Below are 24,072 nucleotides of genomic sequence, written 5' to 3'. Positions count from 1 at the left end.
GAGCCGAGATCGCGCCACTGCACTCCAGCCTGGGCGACAGAGCGAGACTCCGTCTCAAAAAAAAAAAAAAAAAAAAAGAAGTCCCAGAACCTCATTTCTATCTCAATCAATTGGGCAAGTAAGTCACTAAACCCAATCCAGACTCAAGGGAAGGAGAATTAGACTCCACCTCTCAACAGGAGAAATAGCAAAGAATTTACAGCAATCTCTACCACAATATTTATACCTATTAAATAAGAAATGTAAGAAATTGTCTCAAGGCAACTACCCAAGAGAGTTAGAATAGAGTTGACATTTGTGGGCGTTTGGCTCTTAATGGGAGACCTATTTCTGCCATGACAAATGATTCCTCTGGAGATTTGTTTTAATGGTACATGGGTCAGCCAATAGAAAAACTCTAGGCATTTGAAATTCAAATGCTGGATGTTCTGTATAAAATGCTGTCTAGCTATCATCTTTTAAAATTCCAGCTGAGGTTCTCCTGAAAGTTTTGTAATGATACACCCTGTTCCTAACAGAAGGAAAGGGCTCTCCTTCCAGTTACCCATCATCCCTCATCTTTAACCTCTCTAAATCCATGAAAAGAAATAGTGGAATGAAGGAAAGAAAGAAATAACCTAAGGACTCTAGTAAAGGGATGAATTAAAGTGTCTGAATTATTCATTATTGGGGTTATTAAGCCATTTTCTGCCTTATGAATGTTTCAAAGATATGATAACATCTTTCATTTCAGTTTTACAGTTGGTGAAATTACCAAATAACTGTAGGATCACATTTGAATCTCAAAACAACTCCAGAAGACAGATAAGAAAATGTATTATTATTTTTCCTCTTTTGTAGATGAAGAAACCAGTGACTTGACCAAAGTCTCTTAGCTGGTAAAAGGCAGTTCAACTCTGGAACTTAGATCTTCCAGTTCCATACCAACTGTCCTTTAAACTATGCGGCTGCCTTTGAATAAGCTCATGCATTTGAGCAAAATAATATTTATTTAGTTTCACATCAATACTGCATATTTAAGTCTTTGAGAATAATAACTCCGTGTGTTCCAAAATTTGTCTCATTTTTTGCATTTTTCATCTGGAGTTTTATTTTCTATTTCTGCAAAAATAATCTGTATTTTGTAGTCAGTGCACACCAAACTCGAATGTCTCAAAATAAATGACTTTTTACTCATCCAAGAATAAATGGTATTCATCATACTTAGCAAGGACATCATGGTTTTGATTTTTCAAAGTACTTTGCAAGCGTCAGCTAATTAAGCCTCCCTGAGTCTTCAATATGACAGTTGTTTTCAAAATATCTCTCATTTCCCAGGAAAGTTCTCCATTCTGTATTACTTATACAAATCAGCACATTTGCTCAGTTCTTAAAATAAGAAGCTAAAGGCCATGAAATTGTTTTTGATCAATATGTGGCAAATACAATTAGCTCAGTGAGACAAAAATGCCCAGTGACTAGCCTGAAGGACAACGTGGAACACGACGGAATAACACAAGGCGTTTTATAGGCTAGATACTGGATTGTCCCACAGGGTCCTTCAAAAATAAAACATAGGCATCTTCTTTATAATTGAAACTTGAAGGGGTTTCCTGCTTGGATCATTCTAAATGACATGACCATACTCTTCATTTAAATTTTGTTTTCAATTACAGGATGGGAAAAACTCTTAAAAAAATAGTTCCATCTTTGGACTCAGTAATAATCAGGGACCATGCAGTAAATGTTGGTTCTCAAAAAGCCTGCACAAGTGGCCATCTGAGGTTATATGACAATCCCTAGACTTGTTCTATGCCTTAAAATGTCTTCCATACAGCCACGCCACGATTCTCAGCATTCGATAGCTCCTTTTGGGTTAAGAACGATGTGAACATACCTCTTACCTGAGAATAGAAAGATATTAATTCAGTAATAATTTTTTGTTGTTGTTTTTAGATAGAGTCTCACTCTATTGCCCACGCTGTAGTGTAGTGGCTCAATCTTGGCTCACTTCAACCTCCACTTCCCGGGTTCAAGCAATTCTCCTGCCTCAGCCTCCCGAGTGGCTGGGATTACAGGCGCCTGCCATCACGCCCAGGTAATTTTTGTGTTTTCAGTAGAGACAGGGTTTCACCATGTTGGCCAGGCTGGTCTCAAACTCCTGACCTCAAGTGATCTGCCCGCCTCAGCCTCCCAAAGTGGTGGGATTACAGGCATGAGCCACCATTCCCAGCCCTAATTCAGGAATATTCTTATTTCCTCGGTATGGTTTAGATGCATGCAAGAAACAAAGATTTACAAGTATAGAATATAGGATAGGTGAGTTTGTGTTTAATGAGTGAACTAAAAGTAAATATGTTCTGGAACTAGCTCCTGGAAGCTTGAAATCCCCTAGGGGAGGAAGATACGGAAAAGGGGAGGAGAAACACTAAGGTTCTTTTCCCTTATATCACACTTAATACAAGACATATGTAGTTAATAGGAGACATAAATGACTCTAATGATGTTACCAATGAGAGGCAGCAGGCAGAACAATGGAAATAATAATCATTTGCATGTGTAAGGTACTTCAGAGTTTGCAAAGAGCTTCCTCACCTCAGTGGCTACCTTTGACATTGGAAGGAACTGTTATTCCCATCCTATAGATGAAGTTTGGAGAGAGAAAGTAATTTGTTCAAGGTAGTATTTAGAACTTGGCAAAGCCAGGGCCAGAACTTCTGGCTTCTAGTCTGTAGCCTGTTCACTGGTCTGTTTGGGGAGAATATGGTCACTGAGTCCAAAGCTCAGCATTTCTAATTCTTGCTCACCTCTTAAGCCTTGTACATTCAGCCAAATAATTTAGACTCTTCAAGCTTCTGTTTCTTTACATTTAAAAATTATATCCCTCCTTTCTTTATTGAATCAAATGAGAGAGTATATAAGAAAACACTTCATAAACTGTGAAATGCTAAATAAATATAAGGAAGGTATAACTAAATCCATCTTAATACGTTAATATTCCTTGGAACCCTGCCTCAAGACACCCTTACAGTTAAACTTTCCTCCCTTTTGTGTTAAAGAATAAAGAGTTCCTCCTTCTCTTTGGAGTTAAACCTTTCGCATGTGCTTTAATAGTAGACCAGTAAATGTGTATCCAGGACTTACTAAGATGGTATCGTCTCACTTAATCTTCATACCATTTTATAGACAATGAACTGAAGACCCCAAAAGCTACACAATTTGCTCAATTATGCAAATTAAGTATCAGAGCCATGACATCCTATTTCAGAACTTATGCCTTTAATTGTTATGAAATATTTTCTTGCTAATGGTTTTGGCAACTGATCCGTTTTTCCTTGTTGTGGTTATCAGTTGCTGTAAAACAGTATACCCTCACATTAAATGGCTTACAATCACATCCCTTTATTTGCTCATAATTATCCAATCTGGATTGGGCTCGACTGCATGATTCTTCTGCTGATTTTGTCTGGAGTTAATTCATTTGGCTTCAGTGAGGTAGGAGCACATCTGGGGCTGAATCATCCAGGAGGGTCTGTTATCCTGCAAGGTTCTGGGCACGTGGTCTCTCATCATTCAGTAGTCTGGTTCAAGCTTTTGTACAGCACGGCTGATAGCTTCCACCCAGAGGAAAAACTCCAATGTGCAAAGGTTTACCAAGTTTCTGCTGGCATCATGTTTGCTAATGTCACATTGGTCAAAGCAATGTTAAGGCCCATGTCATAGGGAAATGAAGCCCAGAAGTTGCGGTTTACTGGGGGTCATCATTGTTTACCATATCTCCTCTCTTACCCTTTATCTTCAATTTTTCCTTATTTACCTGTCCAGCATAGAAGGGAAATCTGGGGCCGGGCACGGTGGCTCATGCCTGTAATCCCAGTAATTTTAGGGGGCTGAAGCAGGTGGATCACCTGAGGTCAGGAGTTTGAGACCAGCCTGACCAACATGGTGAAACCTCATCTCTACTAAAAATACAAAAAATTAGCTGGGTTTGGTGGCGCATGCCTGTAATCCCAGCTACTCAGGAGGCTGAGGCATGAGAATCGCTTGAACCCAAGAGGCGGAGGTTGCAGTGAGCCTGGATCACGCCACTGCACTCCAGCCTGGAAAACAGAGTGAGACTCTGTCTCAAAAAAAAAAAAAAAAAAAAAAAGACAGAGGAAAGGAAAGGAGAAAAGGAAAGGAAGGGAAAGGAGGGAAGGGAAGGAGGGAAGGAGGGAAGAAGGGAAGAAGGGAGGGGAAGGGAAGGGAAGAAGGGAAGGGAAGGGAAGGGAAGGGAAGGGAAGAGAAGGGAAGGGAATCAGAATGATCACATTCAAATACGAATATAAATTTCCTGTAACTGCACATTCCCTTTAAGCTACTACCTTACTCTCCTTTGCACAGCCAATCATTTTTAGAGTGGTCTACACTAACTGTCCTCACTTCATCACTGCCTGTTCACTCTCCAATCACTGCAGGCTGGCATCCAGCGACACCACGACACCAGGCAACAAAACGGTTCTCCCTGAGCTCCTCAATAACCTCTGCACTTCCAGAGGCAATGGATAATTTCCTGACTTTGTTTGCTTTGAACTCTCTGTGACATTTAACACTTCCCTGTTCTCATGTGACTCTTGTTTCTCTCACTGTTTGTATCTTTAGCTGTTCCCATCCTCTGATGGTGCCTAATGATCTTCACTCCCCAGGGTTCTGGCTCCAGCTCTCTGCTCAACTGGTTGAATAACTGCTCATGCTACAGCATCCAAACTACATCTGTAACCCCAAACTCCATGCTTACCTCCAGACCTATTTACCCAAGTATCTACTAGATATTTCTACTCAAATTCAACAAGCCCAAAACTAATTCACTATCTTTCTTCTAAAACCAAACCTTCCTCCTATAATCTTTCACCTTGGTAATTAATACCACCATTTACTAAGTTGCTCAAATTAGAAATGTGATAACTCAAGACTTTTCCTTCTCATATTCCTACAATATCTAATTCGTCATTAAGTTTTATCTGTTCTTTTTTTTTTTTTTTAATTATTTCTTAGAACTATCCAGTTGTGTTTTGGTAAATGAAAAACCCATTCTCTGAGAGAGGTAGAGGTGAATGACACTTGATGGTTTTCATGGTGTGATTGATCCTCCCACCACAAATGATTTTGATGCAGGATATTTTCATGACCCCTTCATGGAACTCGCAGCAGGGTTTCCTTGTTTACCCAGCCCGCCCTGCTCAATCCCTTGCAGGAAGGATCGCGCAAGTGAATGAGTGCAGGAACCTGAGCAAGCGAGGGCAGGAACTGGCCACTTTGGCACCAGCAGGAGCAAACTCCATGTGGGCCCCTCACCAGCGTCCAGGTGTGGGCACCTGCCACCCCAAGCCCAGACGGCATGTAACCATACTCTTTTAGCTCCACTGTTGCAGACAGCAGTGTGTTATCAGTTCAGTGAGCCATTTGCCTCATCATGTGGGGCAGCTGCCTTCCACCAGCAAGGGCAAAGGGCCAGTGCGACCACCTTTTTGGGTACCTGCATGTAGTGTGTCCGAGTTCTTGTCCAGTGCCCAAGAGGAATGAGGTCACACAGAGGTCACACAGATGAATTGAAGGATGGTTAATGTGGAGATTTGTTTGTTTTTTTTTTCAGTGATGAAAGCGGCTCTCAGTGGACAGGGGAGCTGGAAAGGGAACAGAAAGGGAAGATCCCTCTCCTCTGAATCAAGTCACCTCTCTCCTATGTCCAGGCGCTTCTTCCCGACATCTAGCTGCTTCTTCCCTCTCCTGGCTGAGTTCTGGGGTCTTTATAGGCACAGGATGGGGACAGGGCAGGCCATAGGTAGTTTTGGAAAAGGCAATATTCTATTGGTAAAAAGACATTTTTCAGAAAGAACCAATCGGGAGAGAATGGAAGTTTTTACTTTGGGCTGCGGGTTTCAGGCTTTTCGGCTTGAAGGTGGGATTTTGCCAGGGACCCGCCCCTGTATGCCTACAGTTTCTCTGCCTCCTGTTGCTATTAATTTTAAACTACTAATGTGATACCACTGAACAGAATCAGGAAGAGACATGCGGAACACATATGGCATTTCCACCAACAGATATAATAGATGTAAAAAACCTCAAAAGAGTAGATAATAGTAAAATAATTATGAAGTGATGAGTTTTTACTATTTACCTTCTTTGTTTTTAATATAATTAATTTAATTATACATGTATGTAATTTAATTTTTAATTGATGGCTTTAACAACCAACTCAAAAAATTCTTGAAATGTAACAAACAGCTCTCACAAACCAGTACAGCCTGGATCTATCCCTCTTTTCTCCACTCCCAAGACCACAGCCAAAATGTAAGGCTCTGATCACCTCACCTTGATGTTACAATTGTCTCTCACAGGTCATGCTACTGGTCTGTCCTCTACACAGCTGTCACACATGCAAATCTGGTTATATCATCACCCCTGTCCACAAATGTGTGCACACACACAGAGACATACACACATGCATGCACACACATACACACTTACAATAATTATTTGGGTCCCTATAGCTTTATGGCTGGAATTTTTAATTTTTTTAATGCACTATGACTTTTACAATATGGCTATCTGCTTGCTTTTGAGCCTTGTCTACCGCATCCCACTTCCCCTATTGACAGTCTAGAGACCCAAATATTAACATCCTGGAGACTCGATGCTTCTGCAACTTCACCCATCTGCTGCCTGCCACCCTGTAGAGTACACTTCTCATCCTTCATACAGCTAACTACTGTTTATTAGTTTTCAAATCTCAGATCAAGAATTACCTTCTCTGGACGTCATCTCTATGCAGTAGTTAAGAACACTGTAGTTAAGAACACAGACCCGAAATCAAACAGAATTGTTAAATATCTGCTCTGCCACTTCTTAGCTGTGTAACCTTAAACAAGTTACTTGATCTTTATGCCTGAGTTTCCTTACTAGTGAAATGATTACAATAATGTGCTTACCTTATAGAATTGTTCAGAAGATTTAAAGAATATGTGTGTGCAAAGCTCTTAGAGTAGTGCCTAGAACTTAAGCACTTAGGACATAGTAAAGTTAGCTATTATTAACTACCTAACTTAAAAATGCTTCCAATCTCTCTTTCCATTGCATTATGTAATCATCACATTACACTATATGATTTTATATAAATATGTTATATATTTATAGATACATTATTAGTATATAGATACATATATAGATACGTGTATATAATACATATGTAGATACATGTATATAAGTATATAGATACATATATAGTATACATATAACCCTCAACTTGTGGGATCTGACACTATCTCCAGGTACACATATACAGTATATACATATATGTATACTACATATGTATATATGTATCGTATCTATGTACTTATATACATGTATCTATATATGTATACATTTATCTATATACATATATACATTATATACATATATGTATCTATACACACATATATATGTTTCATCCATGGTTCCTGTCTCATAACTCCCATAGACCTTGTTATAATGTTATAATGTTGGTGCACTTTAGGCCTCACAAGTGGACCTCAGAATAACAGGATCTCTCTCTCTAATCTTCTATTTTTTTACCTGCTACTTTTTCTCCCCAAGGCAGGACTCTAATCTTCCCCTGCCTTTACCTACCTTGTGAGATTTTAGGTCATAAGACCCCCATTTCAGAAGGGATTCTGCTCCATATTCTGGAGGAAGGAATGTTGCACAGAGAGGCCAAGAAGAGACCCAGCACAGTGACTCATGCCTGTAATCTCAGCACTTTGGGAGGCCAAGGTGGGAGAATCGTTTGAACCCAGGAGTTCAAGACCAGCCTGGGCAACATAGGGAGATCCTGTCTCTACAGGAAAAAAAAAAAAATTAATTACCCAAGTGTGGAGGCAATTGCCTGTAACCCCAACTACTTGGGAGGTTGAGATGGGAGCACGCTTGGGCCCAGGAGGTCGAAATCACACCACTGCACTCCGGCCTCACAGTCAGAGTGAGACCCACCTCAATGGAAAAAAAAAAGAGGCCAAAAAGAATCTGAACAGATGGGCCTTGCTGGGTTTCCCTACTCGCCTTTGAGGACTAAAGCATACCCTTTTTGTCTAAACACATTTCTATGTGTTTGTCAATGGTGCCTATCCTTTTATGAAGTCTCCATAAAAGGCCCAAGGGGACAAGGTTTGAAGAAATTACAAGATAACTGAACCTGTGGAGGTTCCTAGAGGGTGTGTTCTGGGGAGGGCTTGGAATCTCTGTGCCCCTTCCCCCATACCTCGCCCTTTGCATCTCTTCATTTGTATCCTTTGTAATATCCTTTATTATAAACCAGTAAACCCAAGTAGGTGTTTCCCTGAGTTCTGTGACCCACTCTAGCAAATTAATCGAACCCAAAGAGGGAGTCATGGAAGCCCAACTTGAAACCAGTCAGTCCAAAGTTCTGGAGGCCTGATCTTGTGACTGATATCTGGGAAAGGGAAGATGTCTTGTGAGACTGAGCCCTCAACCTGTGGGATCTGATGCTATCTCCAGTTACACAGTGTCAGAATTCATTTGGAAGACACTCAGCTGGTGCCTGCTGCAGAGTTGATTGCTTGCATGTTGATGACGAAAAATCTTCCACATTTGGTCACAGAAGTCTTCTGTGTTGATGGTAGTGTGGTGTGAGACCAGAGGAAAAGCAATTTGAGATTTTCCACATGCTGAAACTCTTAAGACAGAAACCATATGTCCCTGTACTTAGGCAGTGTCTAGTAAGCACTCAATGAATGAATTTAAAGAAATGAATGAGTGATGCATGCCCTCACCAACTGGACATTCTTTCCTTTTGATTCATTCAGCTACATTTAGATTTAGGGAAATGAAGGGAACTTGTGAGATCATGCACACAGATTAAAAGATAAATATTTTCTCAAATTTAATTAGCTGTGCATGTTGCTGCAACAAACAAAGTCAAAAAGAAATGAGCCTTATGACGCGCAACACTTTTGTTAATTCTTGCTTCCCCTTTAAGTTGTACCATTTGTAAGAAAATAGGGTAGCATTCCATGTGCCTAATTCCATTGTTATGTGTGGTGAATGTCAGAAACACTCCTGGCATTAAAAGGAGCCTAAATGTGTGGCCAGAATGGACTTTAATGTTCTACTGGACAATTTTTCTGACCTCACAGCAAAACTTAAATTACATTATTTTCTGAGAATCTAAGTTTTTTATTCAATAATCACAACTTAACTTATCTGGAAGATGAGAGAAAAAAGAATTAAAATTTATTGAGCATCTCCTAGGTATCAGGCAGATTTACAGGTATCATTTCTTCTAACTCTCACAAAACTGAATTAGATGTTTTATTAGTCAAGGTTCTCCAGAGAAATAGAATCAATAGGAGATAGGTAGGTAGGTAGGTAGATAGATATAGATAATGAGGACTTAGTTCACATTAATGGAGCCAGTCCCAAGATCTGCAGTCAGCAAATTGGAAAACCAGGAGAGCCAATTGTATAGTTCCCATTCAAGTCTGAAGACCTGAGAACCAATGATGTGAGTTCTAGTCCAAGTCTGAAGTCCTAAGAATTGGAGGGCTGATGGTGTTAAGTCCCAGACCAATGGCAGAATATCAATGTCCCAACTCAAACAGATAGGCAGAGAGAGAGAAGGAATTCTTCCTTCTCCTGCCTTTTTGTTCTGTTCAGGTCCCCAGTGGATTGAATTATGCCCATTCACATTGGGTACAGCAATCTGTTTTATTCTGTCTACCAATTCAAATGCTAATTTCTTCAGAACACACCCTCAGAGGCACATGCAGGAATAATGTCTAAGTAGATATCTGGGCATCCCATGGTCTAGTCACGTTGACATATAAAATTAACCATGGCAGATGTTATCCCCATTTTTAGATGGGGAATCTGAGGCTTAGAGGGCTAAGTAACTTGCCAAAGATCTTATAGATGGCAAATGTTGCTCCAGACTTCAAATGCATGTCTCTCTAATCTGAAAGCACCATTCTGCTTCCACTAAACCAATGGTTCTCAATCAGGGCGATTTTGCCCCCCATGGAACATTTGGCAATGTCTGGAGACATTTTTGGTTGTCCCTAGCTGGTGGGGGATGGGGGCTCGCTACTGACATCTAATGGGCAGAGACCAGGAATGCTGCTACGCATCCTACAATGCACAGGACAGCCTCCCACAACAAAGAATCATCAAGCCAAAATGTTAATAGTGCCAAGGTAAAGAAACCCTGTACTAAATCATACTATTTTGTATTTCTATAGTTTTCAAAAACAGTAGAATAGTAATAACATACTGATCTAAAACATAAGGCTAGGCACAGTGGCTCATCTCTGTAATCCCAGCACTTTGGGAAGCTGAGGTAGGAGGAATGCTTGAGGTCAGAGGTTTGAGACCAGCCTGGGCAACGTGGCAAGACCCCATCTCTACAAAAAAAATACAAACAATTAGCCGAGCATAGTAGTGTGCACCTATGTCCCCAGCTACTTCAGAGGCAGGAGGATGACCTGAGCCCAGGAGTCGGAGGCTGCAGTGAGCTATGATTGCAATTACACTCCAGCCTGAGCAACAGAGCCAGACCCTGTCTCAAAAATAAAAATAAATAAATAAAATAAAATAAAAAGTGACTATAGTTCCACAAATCTAATAAATATTTATGGAATAAATGAATAAATAAGTAAATGTTGATTTTAAAATGTAGAGGAAAGAAACTGCATTTTTCAATGATTATTTGCAATTAGCATTCACTAACAGGATAGAATGTTTTAAATTATCATCGATAATAGAGTCTATATATTTACTTTAAGCATGAATTACTATATATAAAATATTTTATTTTAATACAATAAAAATCATGGAATATATGTTAGTGGGTTTAGTAGTTTAAAAGGAAAAGATAGCAGCAATTTAGGGTTCATAAAATTAATGGAATTATTTTCAATTTTAGACTCCTAAAATATTAGGGCTAGAGGATCATCTAGGTCTCACTCTTCATGGTTCATCACTTGAGAAAACTGTATCTAAGAAAGGGCAAGTGACTTTCCCAAGGTCTCCTGGCAGTCAGGGACACTGCTAGAGACAGAATCCAGCTCTCCTGACAGTTTAATGCTTTTCTCGTTGTAAGGTGTTTTTCAATGTATTAGAGTTTGGGGCAGCGGGGAGAGGTTGTTCCATGTTTTTACTTAAATACATTTTTCTTTCATTGAAAATTGAATTCCTATACTTTTTGCCTTGTTTAGACCATAAGATATTTTATTTAAAGAAACTTTTGATATCAAGTAATCCAACCAACCTTCTAAGATAAGCCTTTTCCTTCAACACAAGGAAGTGCATTTTGCCAAGTACGTACCATCTTACTACTTAAAATGTTTGGAACTTTTTCTTTAAAAACTCAAACTCAAAGTGAAATCTCAATTCGTCCCAGTGGTTTTTTTTGTTGTTTGTTTTGGGATTTTTTTTTTAGTTTTTGCCCCCCTTCCTTACACCTTTTCTGTAAGAGGTAAAATGGAGAATTTTCAAAATAGCTAGAAAAAAGCTGGAGTAGGAGAGCCAGGAAATCTAGCTTCAATCCCAGCTCCCCTTCTACAGAGCTCGGTGACCTCCAGCATGTCACACTGTAGGCTTTCTAGGCCTGTTCTTCATCTGCCACATCCTGGGGTTGTTGTAAAGATCAAATAAGGTAATATCCCATTTGTAAATTTATTTGGTAAACCCAAAGCACTATGGCAATAGAAATTTCAAGTATATTTTATATGCCATTACCCTTTCTAAATAAAGTAAACATGCATTCCATTGTTAATATTCTAAATTTCTCCTTGTTATATGGAGTCATTTTCAGAGGGATAATTTAGAGGAATTATACTTGAGTCTCCAAGTACATGTCATTTTCATTAAAACTGGGAATTGATTAGTCCAGACTAGTTTATTTAAGGTTATAAATGATTTAAGTTTCTCCCCACATCACTGATTCAACCCTCCCACCCCCTACCCCACCACACACACACACACACACACACAATCCCAAACCACTTTCTATGTGCAGCTTTACTCTCCATTCTTCCAACTCACTGTTGCCTGGTACAGGTGGCCCACCCTGTGTTATTTGAATAGTGAGATAGGTAAAAATGTGTTCTTGTTCCTAATATGATGAGGAAGCCTATGCTATTGCCCCGTTTTCTTCAATAGAAACTTCATTTGCTGCTACTTTGGGAGGCCGAGGCAGGTGGATCACTTGAGGCCAGGAGTTCAAGACCAGCCTGGACAACATGGCGAAACCCCCGTCTCTACTAAAAATACAAAAATTAGCCAGTCATGGTGGCACATGCCAGTAATTCCAGCTACTTGGGAGGCTGAGGCATGAGAATCACTTGAGCCTGGGAGGCGGAGGTTATAGTGAACCGAGATTGCACCATTGCACTCCAGCTTGGGCAACAGAGTGAGACTCTGTCTCAAAAAAAAAGTTGGGGGGGGACCTTCATTTGCTGAGTTAGAACCAAAGACTCATAGGAATTCCTATGTGCCACACCAAAAATGATGATGATAATGATGGAGGAAAATAAGGAGAATATGAAGAAAATATGAAATGGAAGTCATCTGTTGTTAAATGGAGATGAAACATATACATATGTTGCCACTCCCTGCTAAAATTCCAGAATAATGATAGGAAAAGAATAGTAATAATATAGACTCACAGTGACTAAGATAAAAGAAGAGGAGACAAAGAAGAAGATAAGTGTCAACACATCTTTAGAAGATGGAAGACTGACTTAGAACAGGGAAAGCTTAAACCTAAGAGTCTGCAGAGAAGGATGCCATAGACAAAGAAGGAAGCCATTCACACCGAAGAACCCATGCAAGTTTCCAGAATTGGAGGCACCAGGTGATTTGAAAGGCAAGGTGAGGATAGAGGCTGAAATCTGGAGTATTGGTTGAAAGCCTATCAGATTAACTCTTAGATTCAAGATCCTTCCTCCTGCCTGCACAGGCAGAGGACTTCCATGTTTCAACACAAGCAGGAAAAAGCTTATCCTCTGGCTCTGTACTCAGGGTAAGCACAATGTCAGGTGGCAGGTGGAGCCATACAGAAACCTAGGGCTAAGTGAAAAATCAGTGTGTGCACTGAGAACTCCAGTCTCTTCACTCATCTCACAGAATGCTAGCAACCAGGTTTATATTTGCTTCCCAAGGTAAGAGGTAGGAATTTCTCCTCTAGAGAAAAGAAAATCTCCCTAAAATATCTGAGAATGACTTTTGGGGTGCCCCATTGAGACTGTCAGATTCCTGCTCCTTGGAACCCTCCAATGCTCCATGGAACTGTTCTTTGGGAGCCCTCCAAGCCCTGTCCATAAAGTTCTAATTGGCTTTCTAGTGACTCACTGCTAAGTATTAATGGACAGCCAAATACGTCAAATATTAGAGAAAAGCTTTCAACATGAAAAACAAAGATCAAAACAAACTAACTGGAAAAAAAAAAAAGGAACAAGAAGGAAACAGAAAATGCAGGATGCAGAGGAAATTTTCAAAATATTTGATTAATATCCTCAAGGAGACAAGAACATATGTCACACTAATAAAGAACAGGACAATATTAAAAAGAGAAGCCAACAGGAAATAAAAAATTAACAGTATATAAGCATATTCTCACTCATGTGAAAGCGAAAAAAGTTGATGTCATAGAAGTAAGAAGTAGAACAGAGGATACTTGAGGCTGGGAAGGGTGAGGGGAAGAAAGGAATACGGAGATATTTGCTAAAGGACATAAAACTATAGCTAATAGGAGGAATAAGTTCTAGTGCTCTATACCACTGTAGGATATTATATATTTCAAATAGCTAGAAAGAGGACACTGTTCCCAATACAAAGAAATAATAACTGTTTGAGGTGATGGATATGCTAATTATCCTTATCTGATCACTATACATTATATGTAGTGAAACGTCACTATGTACCTCATGAATATGTAAAATTATTATTTGTCAATTTAAAAATAAAATTTAAAAAGAAAATGAAGTATATGAATATAATTTTTTAATCAATAAGAGAGGCCAGGCACAGTGGCTCATCCCCGTAATCCTAGCAATTTGAGGGGCTGAGGTGGGCAGATCACTTTGAGCTCAGGAGTTTGAGACCAGCCTGGGCAACATGGTGAAACCCTATCTCTAGGGAAAAAAAAAAAAAAAATCAATGGGAGAGATGGAAGGTAAAATTGAGAAAGTTTCCCAGAATGATGGACACACTATTGAAGAGAAGAGCAAAAATGATTTGAAATCGGAGAATCAATCCCAGAATTCTGATATTTAACTAATATAAATTCCAGAAAGAAAAGACAAAAAATAGAAGGGCAAAAATCATTAAAGAACTAACACATGAAATGCTCCCCAGAACAGAAATACATAAATTTCCAAATTCAAAGGGCCTAATGAGTTTCTAAAGTAAATGTAAAAGTATCCAAACTAAGGCAGAGATGGTAATATTTCAGAAGACTGGGGCCAAATGTGAAAATGTAAAAGCATCCATAAAGAAGAAAAAAAATACTGTGTTTGTAAAAACGTTGGGGGAAAATCTCACATCAGAGTTCTTACTAGCAACACTGGAAATTATAAGAAAATAGACCAATGCTTTAAAAAAAATTCTGAGAAAAAAATTCCAATCTAGAATTCTATATCTAGTCAAACTATGTACCAAGTAAAGGGTAAAATACAGATATTTTTCTAATATGCAGTACCTTAAAAATTCTGTCTCCTGTGTATATTTCTCAAGAAACTTATGGAATATGTGCTTCATCAAAATGAGGGAGAAAACTAAGAAAGAAAAATACATGGGACCTAGGCAGCAAGAAATCAAACAGAAGAAAAAAGACAAAGGGGATTACCAAGGTGTGGTGACCCCAAGTATGAACCCCAGGAGAAAAGCCGCACAGCAGCCTGGAATACACCAGTCCAAAGGAAGCAAGAAATCTGAGACTCTGGGAGTGCGACTTCCAAGGGGGGAAATGAACACGAGGGATTTCCTTAAGGGGTTGTTAATGTTGCTATGTTGTTGTTATTGTTGTTATCATATTAAGAGGAAATTTTTAATTTTGTTGGAAAATTCAGGAAGAATAAGTGACGGGTGCACAAAAAAGTATGTAAAAAGCTTTAAAAGGAAGGCAATTTCTAAATCAAAACAAAACCAAAATATTGTTCAAGAAAAGAAACGTCAGTGTGGTTCAACACATGAAACTACTACTTGGTTCAGCTGTGAAGAACATTTACACTGTCATGAATGTTAAATAAAAATTTAAACAAGAATTGTGATAAAATTATTTTAGGAAGAGAAGTGTGTGTGTGTGTGTGTGTGTTGTGCGCGCGTGCGTGCATGTGTGTGAAGTGATAGTTGTTGCAATATTAAATCCCTAGAGTAATATTTAATATATTTTAAAATATCCGTTTAAGCATATTGTGTAGAAATATTGGGATAAGTAGCAGAAGAAACTGCTTAGTTTCTTTATAAACCTCAAAGTCTTATTTTAAACTGTGAATGTGTTTATGATTGCAAAAAATAATTTAAAGGAGTCATCTAGTATGTCTGGGAGATCCATAAAACCTCTATTAAATACTAAAAACTGTAGCCCTAATCCAGTTAGAGATCAGACCACCAGACTTAGGGATACCCTGCAAAAAAATGTAGGCTGCCCACTACTTTCAAGAACCACAATAATATAACTGGTGTGTGGGAAAAGCCTTAGACCCAGAGTTCATCTGGAGATGACTTACTTAACCTCTCTGAGCCTCACTTGTCTCATTTCTAAACTTAAAGAGTTCGTTTGGAACTAACTAAACTCAAATGAAAGGCAAATAACAAAAGTGAGAGATCTAGCACAAACGCCAGCATCCCTTACAGAGAGTGGTCTCAACGCAGATGCAGCCAACTGTTGTCATCAAGGCCTGTTGTTGCTAAGAGGTTAGATGGTTCAAGAGAAACTGGAAATTTAGATTTTGACATGAAACCTCTGGAATTTAAAATACAGGTTTAGGCTGGGCGCGGTGGCTCAAGCCTGTAATCCCAGCACTTTGGGAGGCCGAGACGGGCGGATCGCGAGGTCAGGAGATCGAGACCATTCTGGCTAACACGGTGAAACCCTGTCTCTACTAAAAAAAATACAAAAAACTAGCCGGGCGAGGTGGCGGGCGCCTGTAGTCCCAGCTACTCGGGAGGCTGAGGCAGGAGAATGGCGTAAACCCCGGAGGCGGAGCTTGCAGTGAGCTGAGATCCGGCCACTGCACTCCAGCCTGGGCGACAGAGCCAGACTCCGTCTAAAAATAATAATAATAATAAAATAAAATAAAATACTGGTTTAAAATGCACAGTGCCTACCAAACCAGACCTATCTGAAGGCCACCCCCAACTCACAGATTGCCAGTAGAGACCTCTGTATTAGATGAACATAAATGCCCTCTAGGTCTATGACTCTGTGGCAGTGCAGTGTTGTATGACTAAAAATCTTCACTGAATGAATGTGTTTCTTTACCACTAAACAGGCGGCGTGTTTTTACTCAAACTTGACATACCACGTTACTTCATTTCGTGATTTTTTTTTCATTATAAATACTCACAAATCTTAAGACCTGAGATCTGCACAGTGTCTTTACTCAAAGAAGTACAGTCACAAACAGAGATATGTTCTGCCAAACATGGCCTGACCAAAAAATCAGGGAGTAATTTTCACAGGTACACAACTGAGTAAGAACTGCTATCAATCTGTCTTTTCAGACATATTAATCCACAAAGATAGAAATCACTTTTATATGCCAAGGACAATATCAAGCTCAGTATTTGCTAAGATTAGCTTTCAGTTTTTCATGAGGAAACTTTTCCCTACCACTGATAATTATCTTCTTGGTTCACAGATCTGGAAAGCATGAAGACTGGGCTTTTTTTCCTGTGTATCTTGGGAACTGCAGCTGCAATCCCGGTAAATTTCCTTTCTTCTGTTATTACATCTCTTTCTCCTAATATTTAATTTAGAAATCCTCCATTTAAAAGAAAATGTTATTATATAATGGTTTGAAATTATCTTTTTTATTTTAATTATATTCCTTATTGCCCAAGTAATAAACAAGTAATTGGAAAACCCAAGGTACTTAAAAAAATTTTTTTTGAACTATCAGGTTCTACAAGACACAATAAATACGCAGCAGAAAGCGTGGGCTATCTGTTTATTAGCCATAGAATATGCCCAAATACCCAAGACAGGAAGAAATAAATTCTCCCAGGGAAGTTCATCACATTGTTATTATAAACCTAAGACTTTAGACCGGGCGCAGTGGCTCACGCCTGTAATCCCAGCACTTTAGAAGACCAAGGTGAGCGGATCACCTGAGGTTAGGAGTTCAAGACCAGCCTGGCCAACATGGCAAAACCCTGTCTCTACTAAAAAAAATACAAAAATTAGCCGGGTGTGGTGGTGGGCACCTGTAATCCCAGCTACTCGGGAGGCTGAGGCAAGGAGAATCAATTGAACCCAGGAGGCGGAGGTTGCAGTGAGCTAAGATCACTCCACTGCACTCCAGCCTGGGCAACAGAGCGAGACGCCGTCAAAAAAAAAAAAAAAATTAAGGTGCATATCCACAGTCTCCAGCAGCATTTTCTTCAAGATCAAATAGATGCTGGCTGAGAAAAATTTTGAGAGTCTATAATGAAAACAGGAACCAATGGGTTAGGCAGGAAACGATACAGTAATCATAAAGAAGCTCCTAACTCATCCTTGGGAGGCTGTCCAAGCAAGTATGCTGAAAGTAGGCAGGACTAGAATATTCTCTTCTTCGTGGTCAGATATACTGGCCCCACTTGCACAGCAATAAAGCAGCCGAACACACATCAGATCATTTGAAACCGCATCAGTGGACTCAAAACAAACTGAAAGTTAAAAAACAAATGAAACCATGGCATGGATGACCACCGGAGACGTTCCGCAAATGATCCATGGAATCCTTCATTAAACCAAAGGATTGTGCCATTTTTTTTTTCTTTTTCACCAAATGGAGGAATCAGCCTCTTTTAAAAATACAAAGCAATTTCTCAATTGTCCCTTTCCTCCCTTCCTCTCTAGGTCTAAAATTCTGTCCTGGCTTTTTGGATAAGTTGTTAGCTAGCTCCTGGTTGACAAATGTGTCAGCAAAAACAAACTCCATGGCATCCAGACCAAGCTGTTCTTGGAAGACAGAGTTTATGACCGCTATCAGGAATCATGCTTAAGCAGTGTGGAGCTACTCCAGCTGAAATTATACATTACACCCTGAAATTACAAAATCGGGACAAATTAATGTTCAACACTGAAAGGAGTTCCCACAAAACCATTATTTTCTCCTGAAAATGTGCTTTGTCCTTGCAGCTGTTGCTATTATGTAAATATACATAAAAAAGTGTCTTTGGGCCACGCACTGTGCCTCCTACCTGTAATCCCAGCACTTTGGGAGGTCAAGGCCAGAGGATCACTTGAGCCCAGGAGTTCAAGACCAACCTGGGTAACATAGTGAGGCCTTGTCTCTACAAAAAAAAAAAAAAAAATTGGCCAGGTGCCATGGCATGTGCCTGTAGTCCCAGCTACTTGGGAGGCACAGGAGGGAGGATCCCTCGAGCCAGGGGAGTCGAGGCTGCAGTGAGCCAAGATCGCACAACAGCACTCCAGCCTGGGTGACAGAGCAAGACTCTGTCTCAAAAAACAAAAAAAGTTTGAACCAAATGTTTGAATGACACACTTGTATTTAGACACATTCCAGATGTTTCCTTTCTGGGACAATTTGATATCATGTAAACCTAGCCAAACACTAGAAAGCTAAGTATCTTCTCATAGAACTGACCTATTAAAAATTTGTATCATTTTCCCTGCCTGCCTGAATTCTCCAGATGTAAATGGATTGGGGTAGTTAGGAGATTCCAAATAGATTTCCAGAGGGCACGTTAAATAAATAGAAGTATGCTCATAATGATAAAACGTAATTTCAATTGCAGAATATTTCTGAAAGTAAAAGAGTTGCCATTTTTTTGTGTGCATTTCTTCCTGCTTGGGCAGTAGGTGGATGGAGGGGCAGAGAGAGTGACCAGTTCTCCACTAATAAGCCTAAAATCTCCCCCATCCATTGCCTTCTATGATGCTCCCTGTTGGCAGCTTAACCAAAGTGGCCACCATTCTTTTTCCTTTACCCCCTTCTTTACGGCCTCTTTATAAACTTTTTCAAATTAATTACCCATCTTAGGTGAAAAGGAGATACGAAGCAAAAGAGCAAACCAAACCTAAAGGAATCCTGTACTTTGGCCAGAAGCCGTGGCTCTTCTCTGTAATCCCAGCACTTTGGGAGGCCGAGGTGGGCAGATCACTTGAGGCCAGGAGTTCAAGACCAGTCTGGCCAACATGGTGAAACCCTGTCTCTACTAAAAAAATAAATAAATAAACACAAAAATTAGCATGGCATGGTAGCAGGCACCTGCAATCCCAGCTACTCAGGAGGCTGAGGCATGAGAATCGCTTAAACCCAGCAGGTGGAGGTTACAGTGAGCCAAGATCACGCCACTGTACTTCAGCCTGGGCAACAGAGCAAGACTCTGTCTCAAAAAAAAAATTAAAAATTAAAAAATAAATCCTGTATTCTATGGCTTTCTTTATATTACACAGTCAGCACTATAGGACCTGCTAATGGAATAAAAAGTTAATCCAAATAGAATCCCGGTTTCATACTTACACCTGGGTATGCCATCTGAGTGTCCAGAGTATCTCTCTAATAAAGATCCACAGTGAATATCTGCCTCAGATACTGGGCAGTTTATATTACTACCACGGTGTGAGGTTAGCGCTAGCAATAGTAGTTTTCAGTTGGGCAACTCCTTAAAATTTATAAAATATTTTTTATACATAACCTTATTTTGATATTTCTGCTCACTTGATATTTCTTGCCACCTTGAGAGATGGCAGGGTAGAAATTAATGACCTTGACCGGGCGTGGTGGTTCATGCCTGTAATCTCAGCACTTTGGGAGGCCCAGACAGGAAGACTGCCTGAGTTCAGAAGTTCGAGGCCAGCCTGGGCAACATAGTGAAACTCATCTCTACAAAAAATACAAAAATCACCCAGGCATGGTGGTGCCTGTAGTCCCAGCTACTGGGGAGGCTGAAGTGGAAGGGTGGCTTCAGCCTGGGAGGCAGAGGTTGCAGTGAGCCGAGACTGCACCACTGAACTCCACCCTGGGCAAGAGGCTGGAGTTAATTAATTAATAAGTTAATGTGATTAATTTTATTAATATTTTTAAATTAATAAAAAATATTAACGACCTCTCATACCACAGATAGAAAGTAAATAGCAGAGGCAAGACTTGAATGGAGGACTCTTACCTCCAAGTTCAGTTGTTCAACTGCCCCATCATGCATCACTGCCCCGCTCTTTATCTAAGTCTCCAATCTTGCTAGAAATAGGACCCTCCCTCCAATAGAAATTAATAGTCCAGACATGCCCTTTTCTACTAGGCTTAGTGCCCTGTCTCACACAGTCTTTGAATTAATTCCAAATTTTTTTCTTTTTTTTTGAGATGGAGTTTCCCTCTTGTTGCCCAGGCTGGAGTGCAATGGAATGATCTCAGTTCACTGCAACCTCCGCCTCCAGGGTTCAAGCGATTCTCCTGCCTCAGCCTCCCGAGTAGCTGCGATTACAGGCACCCACCACCATGCCCAGCTAATTTTTTGTATTTTTAACAGAGACGGGATTTCACCATGTTGTCCAGGCTGGTCATGAACTCCTGTCGTTGACCTCAAGTGATTCGCCCACCTCAGCCTCCCACAGACCTGGGATTACAGGCATGAACTACCGCAACCAGCCCTTAAATTGTTTTTTATTAAGATTTCCTGATCAATGTTAAGGCCAATGGTGTTAAGAAATCAAACAAATATTGATTAAAAGTTTATAAATTTTTCGGCTAATTATTAGTGAGTACTTAAATTAGGAAAATGTACAATACTATATCCTATGGTTAATTTTATTTGACTTCAACTTTCCGCTAAACAACACTTTCCAAAATTGTAAAGTATAAATGCTTTGCAAAAGTTTAAAAAACACAGAAAATAATTTCAAAACTCAAAGTTACCATTATTGAAATGCATTTTGCTTTATTTTCACCTAGTCTCTGCATAAATAACTTTTTTCTTTTTTTTTTTCTTTTTTTTTTTTGTGAGACGGAGTCTCTCTCTGTCGCCCAGGCTGGAGTGCAGTGTCCGGATCTCAGCTCACTGCAAGCTCTGCCTCCCGGGTTTACGCGTTCTCCTGCCTCAGCCTCCCGAGTAGCTGGGACTACAAGCGCCCGCCACCTCGCCTGGCTAGTTTTTTGTATTTTTTTTAGTAGAGACGGGGTTTCACCGTGTTAGCCAGGATGGTCTCGATCTCCTGACCTCGTGATCCGCCCGTCTCGGCCTCCCAAAGTGCTGGGATTACAGGCATGCGCCACCACCCTGGCTAATTTTGTATTTTTGTTGTTGTTGTTGTTTTTTTTGAGATGGAGTCTTGCTCTGTCGCCCAGGCTGGAGTGCAGTGGCCGGATCTCAGCTCACTGCAAGCTCCGCCTCCCGGATTCAGGCCATTCTCCTGCCTCAGCCTCCCGAGTAGCTGGGACTACAGGCGCCAGCCACCTCGCCCGGCTACTTTTTTTGTATTTTTTTTAGTAGAGACGGGGTTTCACCGTGTTAGCCAGGATGGTCTTGATCTCCCGACCTCGTGATCCGCCCGTCTTGGCCTCCCAAAGTGCTGGGATTACAGGCTTGAGCCACCGCGCCCGGCCAACCGGCCTGCTTTTTCTTAAACACAATTGAGATTCTGCTTCCACTTAACATTCTGTTCTAGGCATTTGCTTATATCCTCAAAAACTCTAGAGAATATTTTTAAATTGTTGGTATGAATGAAGTATATTGCTACTAATAATGATGACAACAAGAGTAACTAGCAAATTTTTAAATTAGCATCCAGACTTGAATAACGAAAACCAGTTTTTAATTTTTTCAGACAAATGCAAGATTATTATCTGATCATGCCAAACCAACTGCTGAAACGGTAGCACCCGACAACACTGCAATCCCCAATTTAAGGGCTGAAGATGCAGAAAATGAAAAAGAAACAGCAGTATCCCCAGAAGACCATTCCCACCGTAAGGTAAAAGTAACATCATTTATATTAATATAATTTTTTAATTCTCTAAAGGTCTTAGTTTCAAAGCATGGTAAAAGAGATTATGTCATTTATGTCTCAGATTAATTTTTTTAAAACATGATGATCACCTCAACTGCCTCCAATCACTAGAAGAATCATGAGGATTAATGAGTTTTACTACTTGGGCTGAGCTGCTATATACTTGTTTCATTTTATAAAACTAAATTCAGTTTAAACCTGTGGCTGCAGAGTGTGAGGAACATTATAAACATGTTTACATAATAGTGTGTGAAGAAAAAAAATGAATATTAAACATTACCTTAGGCATAAATATGGTTATATTATCATTTGTTTGAAGAATGAACTTTTTTTTCTTTTAAGGCTGAAAAATCATCAGTACTAAAGTCAAAAGAGGAAAGCCATGAACAGTCAGCAGAACAGGGCAAGAGTTCTAGCCAAGAGCTGGGACTGAAGGACCAAGAGGACAGAGATGGTGACTTCAGTGTGAATTTGGAGTATGCACCAACTGAAGGTATATTGGACATAAAAGAAGATATGAGTGAGCCTCAGGAGAAAAAACCCTCAGAGAACACTGACTTTTTGGCTCCTAGTGTTAGTTCCTTCATAGATTCTAACCAACAAGAAAGTATCACAAAGAGAGAGGAAAACCAAGAACAACCTAGAAATTATTCACATCATCAGTTGAACAGGAGCAGTAAACATAGCCAAGACCTAAGGGATCAAGGAAACCAAGAGCAGGACCCAAATATTTCTAATGGAGAAGAGGAAGAAGAAAAAGAGCCAGGTGAAGTTGGTACCCACAATGATAACCAAGAAGGAAAGACAGAATTGCCCAGGGAGGATGCTAACAGCAAGCAGGAGGAAGACAATACCCAATCTGATGATATTTTGGAAGAGTCTGATCAACCAACTCAAGTAAGCAAGATGCAGGAGGATGAATTTGAGCAGGATAACCAAGAACAAGATGATAACTCCAATGCAGAAATGGAAGAGGAAAATGCATCGAACATCAATAAGCACATTCAAGAAACTGAATGGCTGAGTCAAGAGGGTAAAACTGGCCTGGAAGCTATCAGCAACCACAAAGAGATAGATGAAAAGACTGTTTCTGAGGCTTTGCTCATGGAACCTACTGACGATGGTACCACCATGCCCAGAAATCATGGAGCTGATGATGATGGCGGTGATGATGGCGATGATGGCCCCAGACACAGTGCAGGTGATGACTACTTCATCCCAAGCCAGGCCTTTCTGGAGGCCGAGAGAGCTCAATCCATTGCCTATCACCTCAAAATTGAGGAGCAAAGGGAAAAAGCACATGAAAATGAAAATATAGATACCAGTGAGCCTGGAGAGCACCAAGAGGTAAGATTATTTTAAATGGTCCTTGTTCAATAAAGCCAGCATTATCAATAAACAGTCATGACCTTTCTCTGTGCTCTCACAGTGTCCTATATGGACGTCTACTAGTACATTACTAAAATATATTACAATTATTTCTTTTTAGGTCCATTTCTATCATTAGGCTGAGAATGCCTGTTTTATTTGGGTTCCCATAGAAGCAGATCTTGGATTTGAGTGTTGTTTATTTAAGAAGCACAGGGAACAAAGATAGAGTAACACAAGAAGGAAAGGAAGCTAATAAAAGGAACATCATTCAAGCCATGTAAAGACACTTTCTCAGAATTATTCCATTTGGTGACTGAAGGAGCTAGGGCACTTCTTTTGGCTGAGGATTGCTAGGGGGGTATTAATTTCCCAGCATGTCCAGTCTGTCCCTTGAGTGAGTCAGGTCAATTTCCATGATTTTTCAGGCACAGAAATGCAGATATTGGCCATTGAAAGTCCCTGGAACTAGCTGAAATGATAAATTATGACAGATCTGAAGGATGGGAGACACTGAG

At 40.0% G+C, this 24,072-nt stretch overlaps 1 protein-coding gene across 1 annotated transcript in view; it reads left to right on the top strand.

The window, feature by feature from the left end:
* Positions 1-24,072, top strand: part of SPARCL1 (SPARC like 1) — a 58,396-nt gene that overhangs the window by 14,551 nt on the left and 19,773 nt on the right. The window contains exons 2-4 of the mRNA XM_003898929.3: positions 16,872-16,936; positions 22,004-22,150; positions 22,529-23,533. Of these exons, the coding sequence (XP_003898978.2) occupies positions 16,883-16,936; positions 22,004-22,150; positions 22,529-23,533 (1,206 nt within the window). The 5' untranslated portion in view covers positions 16,872-16,882. The remainder of the gene's footprint in view (positions 1-16,871; positions 16,937-22,003; positions 22,151-22,528; positions 23,534-24,072) is intronic.

This window comes from Papio anubis, chromosome 3 (genome assembly GCF_008728515.1).
Source record: "Papio anubis isolate 15944 chromosome 3, Panubis1.0, whole genome shotgun sequence".
In the NCBI taxonomy this organism is placed as follows: domain Eukaryota; kingdom Metazoa; phylum Chordata; class Mammalia; order Primates; family Cercopithecidae; genus Papio; species Papio anubis.
This window is presented reverse-complemented; position numbering and strand designations above follow the sequence as displayed.